This window comes from Ranitomeya imitator, chromosome 1, assembly GCF_032444005.1.
Source record: "Ranitomeya imitator isolate aRanImi1 chromosome 1, aRanImi1.pri, whole genome shotgun sequence".
Classification (NCBI taxonomy): Eukaryota; Metazoa; Chordata; class Amphibia; order Anura; family Dendrobatidae; genus Ranitomeya; species Ranitomeya imitator.
In genome coordinates this window covers 362608948-362616900 of record NC_091282.1, presented here as the reverse complement: position 1 = coordinate 362616900, position 7953 = coordinate 362608948, and the positions used below count along the sequence as shown (strand labels likewise).

At 44.7% G+C, this 7953-nt stretch overlaps 1 protein-coding gene across 1 annotated transcript in view; it reads left to right on the top strand.

Moving 5' to 3' along the window:
• The first annotated feature begins 307 nt into the window (after positions 1–307).
• METTL3 (methyltransferase 3, N6-adenosine-methyltransferase complex catalytic subunit) overlaps positions 308–7953 on the top strand; it is a 48284-nt gene continuing 40638 nt past the window's right edge. The window contains exons 1-7 of the mRNA XM_069761297.1: positions 308–519; positions 594–787; positions 2478–2861; positions 2945–3120; positions 3484–3700; positions 5543–5730; positions 7612–7650. Of these exons, the coding sequence (XP_069617398.1) occupies positions 414–519; positions 594–787; positions 2478–2861; positions 2945–3120; positions 3484–3700; positions 5543–5730; positions 7612–7650 (1304 nt within the window). The 5' untranslated portion in view covers positions 308–413. The remainder of the gene's footprint in view (positions 520–593; positions 788–2477; positions 2862–2944; positions 3121–3483; positions 3701–5542; positions 5731–7611; positions 7651–7953) is intronic.

Genomic DNA, 7953 nt, shown 5'->3' with positions numbered 1-7953 from the left:
ACAAAACATTGACAATGCTAGTAATATGATGGTGAGCAGTCACACGGGCACCAGCACTAGCAATGACGGAGTGCAACCTGCACTGACATCTACTGGCCAACGCGGGAACTGCGCTCACATAGCTGCACCAGAGGAACAGAACGGAGAGGAGCAGCGTCGCCTCACCGCACTACTGCCCCACCCCAACCACCACCACACCGTGACCAATCTGAGGTCTCCTCTCATCGGACGAACTAAGAGATGCACTGTCATTGGTTAATTCTGATGCTTCGCCTTATTGGCTAAGAGAGACGCGCTAGTAAGTTTGTATCGGTCACTTCCGGTGCGCGTTGTCAACATCCGGTTTGTCTAGTGCTCCCGTGCGGTAACCGGCACAGAGGCGGCGGGTAGTGTCCGGAGGGTGGCGCTGCATAATGTCGGATACGTGGAGCTCCATACAGGCCCACAAGAAGCAGCTGGACTATCTGCGGGAGAGGCTGCAGCGCAGGAGGAAAGATGTCAGCTCTCAGCTGGCGCTCGGTGAGGGGGCTCCGCGCTGGGCACGGCCCTGCTGGCCGGCGGGATAGCCACTCACGTCTGTTGTTTCTCCTCAGATCTGCAGAACCCGGAGGCCGCACTGGCGCCTGCTCTCCGCAGTGACAGCCCGGTCCCTGCAGGGGCCTGTCAGCCGCCGAAAGGAGAGGTGACCCCCGACCCCGAGCTGGAGAGGAAGCTCCTGCACCACCTGTCAGACCTGGGCCTGGTGCTGCCGGCAGACTCCGCGTCCATCCAGCAGGCCATCACCACGGTGAGGGCACATGCTGTGTGATGGCAGCCAAGGAAGGAGGCATGTCACACACTCCCCTGCTCTTCATCACACCATTCCTAAGCTGTTGGTCTGTCTACCGAGATCATACAGACAGAAATCCTCTCCACAATGATGTCCCAGCTGGCTGCTGCGGGTTTGATGCCGCATAAATACACCGCATCAAACCCGCAGCAGGTCCTGATCGTGGGCACGTACCCTTACACTGATAAAAACTATACCTGGGTGATGAAATCCGTCTTGTGGTTCTTGTGTAATCTGTAGTAGTAGTTTTCAGTTAATGATCTGCTTGTTCTTCAGGGTGGCCTATGGGAGGGGGATTCTTTATGTGGTGCTCTGCTCCTTCACTGACCTGCCTCCTATTTTACATACTGTGATTGCATAGTTCATATTGTGGTCTTTAAGAAAAAACAATGAACTACAGCAAAGTGGCAGCGGCACATGCACAGTAGCATCAATCACTTGTCGATAGATGCTGCAGCTCAAGCCCTTTCATCATTTTGCTGCAGCCAAATTATTTTTTCCTCCAACAAAATCCTGGCGACGCATGCACAGTAGCATCTGTCGGCAAGAGATAGATTCTACTGCACCATTTGCTGTAGTTAAAGGGAACCTGTCGCCTCGTTTTGCCGCTATAAGATGCGGCCACTGCCTTTCGGGCTTATTTACAGCATTCTATAATGCTGTATATAAGCCCCGGATCTGACCTGAAAGAGAAGAAAAACAAGTTTTATTATACTCACCCAGGGGCGGTCCGGTCCGATGGGTGTCGCAGGTCTGGGTCTGGCGCCTCCTATCTTCAGGCGATGTCGTCATCCTGCTTGCTTTGTGTTGCGCTCCTGCGCAGGCGTCATTCTCTGCCTTGTTGAGGGCAGAGCAAATTCCTGCAGTGCGCAGGCGACACGAAAGATCAGAGAGGCCCAGCGCCTGTGCACTGCAGGAATTTGCTCTGTCCTCAACAAGGCAATGTAATCCTCATAAAAATCAACACAGCACCTCAAATTACATGCCAAAAATATCCTCAGCATGTAAATAAGATTTCTTAAGTCAAATTTTTATTACTGGTGTGAGGTCACCTGCTCATCCGCAACTGCAGGTATCAGTAGGTTTGAGGTCACCTGCTCATCCGCAAACAGCAGGTATTCGTAGACGTGAGGTCACCTGCTCCTCCACAAACGGCACGAATCCGTAGACGTGAGGTCACCTGCTCCTCCGCAAACGGCAGGAATCCGTAGACGTGAGGTCACCTGCTCATCCGCCAACGGCAGGAATCCGTAGACGTGAGGTCACCTGCTCATCCGCAAATGGCAGGAATCCGTAGATGTGAGGTCACCTGCTCATCCGCAAATGGCAGGTATCCGTAGATGTGAGGTCACCTGCTCATCCGCAAATGGCAGGTATCCGTAGATGTGAGGTCACCTGCTCATCCGCAAATGGCAGGTATCCGTAGATTTGAGATCACCTGCTCATCCGCAAATGGCAGGTATCCGTAGACGTGAGGTCACTTGCTCCTCCGCAAACGGCAGGTATACGTAGACGTGAGGTCTCCTCTGCTTACTTCCCAGTGTGGAAGTGAGCGGAATGGGAATACCCCTTCAACACAACTTGTATAAAATCTATTCATCTGACTCATTAAGAATAATTGTGACTTATTTCTCTTTTATCAATGTAGCCAGACTTCTCGGTTTCAAGACAGGCTGTTGAAAGCCTTTTGCAAAAATTTGCTGCTCAAGAGTTGATTGAAGTGAAAGATATCGAGCATGAAGATGATGACCGACCCACTTTAGTGACTTTTGCCGACCACTCCAAGCTCTCAGCTATGATGGGAGCTGTTGCAGAAAGAAAAACCTCAACTGTTGCTCCAGGAACGAAAAAGAGAAGGATTCAGGAAATTGATTCCTGTTCTTCTTCGCCATCCACTTCTGCTGCAGGTATTTCAAAGGAGAAGAAAGTATCAGAGCCACAGAAGAAGGCAAGAAAACACGCGTCTCATGTGGACCTGGAAATTGAGAGCTTGTTAAGTCAGCAGTCCACCAAAGAGCAGCAGAGCAAGAAGGTGACTTCTCCTTTCTCATACGTTGTCCTAAAACTGCTACTAATTGTGCTACATCTGCTACTATTCATATTGTGATATTTTAGGTAAGCCAGGAGATTCTTGAACTACTGCACACCAGTACGGCAAAGGAGCAATCTATTGTGGAGAAGTTCCGCTCTCGAGGCAGGGCTCAAGTCCAGGAGTTTTGTGACTATGGGACTAAAGAAGAGTGTAAGAAAGCATCTGGGGCTGACGCTCCTTGTAAGAAGCTCCACTTCAGGTGACACTTTAGTAATGCTGTTCATGTCTTCTAGAAGGAGTAGTGTGGTAGGGATCTGCAGCTTACTTTAGTTACACAATAGCCAGCTTGCTTCTTTTTCTTTCTTACCTGTTGGTCTAGTACTGTTGATGGCTACACCTGGGGGGGTCAGTTGTGGGGTGGGGAGGTTAGATGTCAGGGGATTATATTTTACAGAGCAACTTCTTTCTGTTAGACTTCTGTGAAAGAATCACAAACCAAGCTTGGAGTCTGTAAGAAATATGATCGAGATAAGCAGTTGCTTTGTCAGGTTTTATCTGTTTATGTACGATACTTATATTATGATTGGTCCTTTGAATCACTTGTCTTTTTTTCTTTGTATAGGCGTATAATAAACATACACACGGATGAATCTCTTGGCGACTGCTCCTTCCTCAATACGTGTTTTCACATGGACACTTGTAAATATGTGCACTATGAGATTGATGCATATGTAGAGCCTGCTGGAACCACTGCCGGATCAGAGTCTACTCTAAGCCAAGATATGCCTCTGGTGAAAGGTGTGGGAGACGCGAGTGTAGGACGTCTGTTCCCTGCACAGGTGAGATTTGTGCAACCGAACTTTGTAGGTAATAGGGAACCAGTTGAAAAGGTGCAAATAGTCAAATTTTATAATATTCAAAAATCGGTTCTGAACTAGAAAACCCTGATTGCAGCATTGGGGGTCCCGATGGAGGGTCTGTCCTTTACCTTGTGTTACACAGACCGAGAATTGAGTTTATTATGCACTGTGTAATCTCATTTCTCCCTTGGTGGCAGGAGTGGGTCATTTCCTCCTGGGAGATCTGGGGTTTAAAGATCACTACGTATTCTGAATTGCAGCTCTTCCATTTAGCCTGTGTGTTTGTTTCATATTAAATGGATTTTGTTTCCTTTTATGCTGTGTAAGTTAACAACCCTTTCTATGCTGGTTAGAAACTTGCAGCTCCATCTTACAGTTGTTCCCAACCTGGTCATTTCATCTAGCTATAAAATCTGGCCAAAGCTTCTCTTCCTTGCCAGTAAAAGTTTTACTTCCTAGCTCCTTGGAATAGCTGTGCTGAATTGGAGATCGTTTGCCAATCAGATTATGGCGTCTTCTAGTCTCCCATGGAGACTATGGAGGCATGTCAAAAGTGAAAAAAAAATGTCTTTAAAAATATAAAAGTTCAAATCACCTCCCTTTCACCCCATTCAAAATAAAACAATAAAAAAAAAATCAAACATACACATATTTGGTATCGCAACATTCAGAATTGCCAGATCTCTCTAAAAAAGAATTAACCTGACCGCTAAACTGCGTAGCGAGAAAAAAAAAAAAACCGTAAAAACTCCAGAATTACATTTTTTTGGTCGCCGCGTCATTGCATTAAAATGTAATAACAGGCGATCAGAAGATTGTATCTGTACCAAAATGGTATAATTAAAAACGTCAGCTCGGCACGCAAAAAATAAGCCCTCACCCAACCCGAGATCACGAAAAGTGGAGACACTAGGGGTATCGGAATATGGTGCATTTTTTTAATCAAAGTTTGAAAAAAAAATGTCACCAGTTATATAAAAAAAAAAGAACCTAGACATGTTTGGTGTCTATGAACACGTAGTGATCTGGAGAATCATAATCGCAGGTCAGCTTTAGCATTTAGTGAACCTGGTAAAAAAAAAAAAAACTGTGGGATTGCACTTTTTTTGCAATTTCACCGTACTTTGAATTTGTTTCCTGTTTACCAGGACACGATATTTTAAAACCGATGGCGTCGTTCAAAAGTACATCTCGTCCTGCAAAAAACAAGCCTTCACATGGTCATATTGACAGAAAAATAGAAAAGTTATGACTCTGGGAAGAAGTGGAGCAAAACACGCAAAACCAAAAATAGAAGGGGTTAATGAGCACATATAAACTGACCCTCACATATCGGTATATCTTGCCCTTTTTTTCCTTCTAGTCCTGAGCTCTCATTGCTATTGTTGGGCACAGCACCTCCTGTATGGACTTGGAATATAATTGTTGTGCACACTGAAACACATAATATACCATTTGTGATATATACTCACATTGATATACATCATTTATTTTCTGCCTTGGTTTTTATAATAATTGTTTTACTGAATATGATTGTTTTCTTTTTATTAATGGTGCGGGCACCTCTTGTATGTGGTGCTACCTCTTACCACTTGTCAATAAAGGTATTTTACCTTTATATACTTTCTTGTCCCATATTGTATTGTTGATCACATGATCGGCTTCTTCTATATAAAAGTTGAATCGGCAAAGAAACAGTTGCCATGTAGAGAAATTCCATCCTGTCAGAGTTCACACAATGATGTATGCAGTTATTAGACCACGGCTCTAATATGTTTAATGGGGTATGTACTTTATTCTTTTATCTTTTTTATGAATTAGTGGATCCGGTGTGATATACGATACTTGGACATGAGCATCTTAGGAAAATTCTCAGTTGTGATGGCTGACCCACCATGGGATATTCACATGGAGTTGCCATATGGAACTTTGACTGATGATGAGATGAGGAAGCTCCAGATCCCAGTACTGCAGGACGATGGCTTTCTTTTCCTCTGGGTCACAGGCAGGTAAATGGCAGAATATAATGGTGGTAACAGTGGTGGCCTCATTGTAATTAGTTTAACAGGAATATGTCTATTCACTATTGTCAATAGGACAGCATGATTGGACCCTGGCCCACTTCATGGTTCTCCCCACACAATTTTTGTACAGCTAAATAGTTCCATGTTAAAGCGAACCTGTGAGCAGGATTTTGCTCAGTTAGCTACAGACACTGTCAGGTTGGCGCTGTTGTACTGATTAAAATGATACCTGGGTTGATGAAATCTGTCTTGTGCTTGTTTAATCTTTATTTGCAGCTTTCAGTTAATGAAATTCTTGTGCTTTGGGGTGGCCTGTTCGGGGGAGGGGGGTATTTATAGTTTACTGAGCACAGTCCTGCTGACAGGTTCATTTTAAAGGCAGGGTTGTGGAGTCGAAAGCCAAACTTCTGTGTCATCATTTTCCATGAGTCCACATCAGTGTCCACAGTCGGTGTCCATTTTGGAGTCGGTATAAAATGGACGAACTCTGACTCCTGCAATTTATAATAAATTGAGTTCAGTAGTTCAGTGCATGATGTGCTGTAAATGTTTTCATTAGAATTTGGGAAAGTCATGAAATGTCTGCTTTGTTCCTGAGATAAGGATCTCTGCTTTTAGTGGAGATGAATCTGTGCTGCACTTTATGTACATGCCCTGAAGTGACCAGTGCTGTGGGGTCGGAGGTTTAGGTGAGATGAATCTGTGCTGCACATTATGTACATGCTCTGTAGTGACCAGTGCTGTGGAGACGGAGGATTAGGTGAGATGAATCTGTGCTGCACATTATGTACATGCTCTGTAGTGACCAGTGCTGTGGAGACGGAGGTTTAGTTGAGATGAATCTGTGCTGCACATTATGTACATGCTCAGTAGTGACCAGTGCTGTGGAGTCGGAGGTTTAGGTGAGATGAATTTGTGCTGCACTTTATGTATATGCTCAGTAGTGACCAGTGCTGTGGAGTCGGAGGTTTAGGTGAGACGGATCTGTGCTGCACTTTATGTATATGCTCAGTAGTGACCAGTGCTGTGGAGTCGGAGGTTTAGGTGAGACGGATCTGTGTTGCACTTTATGTATATGCTCAGTAGTGACCAGTGCTGTGGAGTCGGAGGTTTAGGTGAGACGGATCTGTGTTGCACTTTATGTATATGCTCAGTAGTGACCAGTGCTGTGGAGTCGGAGGTTTAGGTGAGACGGATCTGTGCTGCACTTTATGTATATGCTCAGTAGTGACCAGTGCTGTGGAGTCGGAGGTTTAGGTGAGATGAATCTGTGCCGCACATTATGTACATGCTCTGTAGTGACCAGTGCTGTGGGGTCGAAGGTTTAGGTGAGATGAATCTGTGCTGCACTTTATATACATGCTCTGTGGTGAGGCAGTACTGTGGAGTCGGAGGTTTAGGCGAGATTAATCTCTGCTGCACTTTATGTACATGCCCTGAAGTGAGGCAGTGCTTTAGAGTCAGGGAAACTGAATCAGAGGCTTGGCTTACCGACTCCGCAGCCCTGACTACCGTGGGCCCATTTTTAAAACAAAACCGTAGTGGATGACCCAATTAATGTAGTATCCTATGCAGTCCTCATTTTACTCTGCTCTAGACAGGAGGAAGAAAGTTTATTGAAAATGATAAATGACGTACAACACCCATCTCTAATAGTAATCCAGTCTATACAAGTGACTGGCATCTGCCTAACCAAACAATGGGCCTCATGGATGGAACCTGCTGCAGACAAGAGCTGTTGATGCTGCCAATAAAAACCTATTTGAATTCAGCTTTCGTTTTTTTCAAGCCAGATCTGAAAATCTACTGAGGTCTCTTGTGTTATGGATGCATACAGTTTTGCTTAAATAATATTTCTGATTATAGGGCTATGGAACTGGGTCGGGAATGCCTAAAGTTGTGGGGGTGAGTGATCCTTTTTTTTTCCTTCTAATAACTAAATCATGGTTGATATGTGCATTGATTTGTTGAATTTCATATGGGGGGTTAAACCAAGATTGGGAAATAGAATGTGAACTGAGTAAGTTTTGTTAAACGATTTTAAAATATTATTTAGTTGGAATTAATGGTCATATAAAATTTGTTTTGGTGACCAATTTTAAGTCTGTATGTCTGCTGTAGGGGAAAATGACTGGCGTCCCCTTTGAGATAATGATTACAGTCAAAAACTTGTGCCATGAACTCCTCACTATAAAGCCATAGATCTGG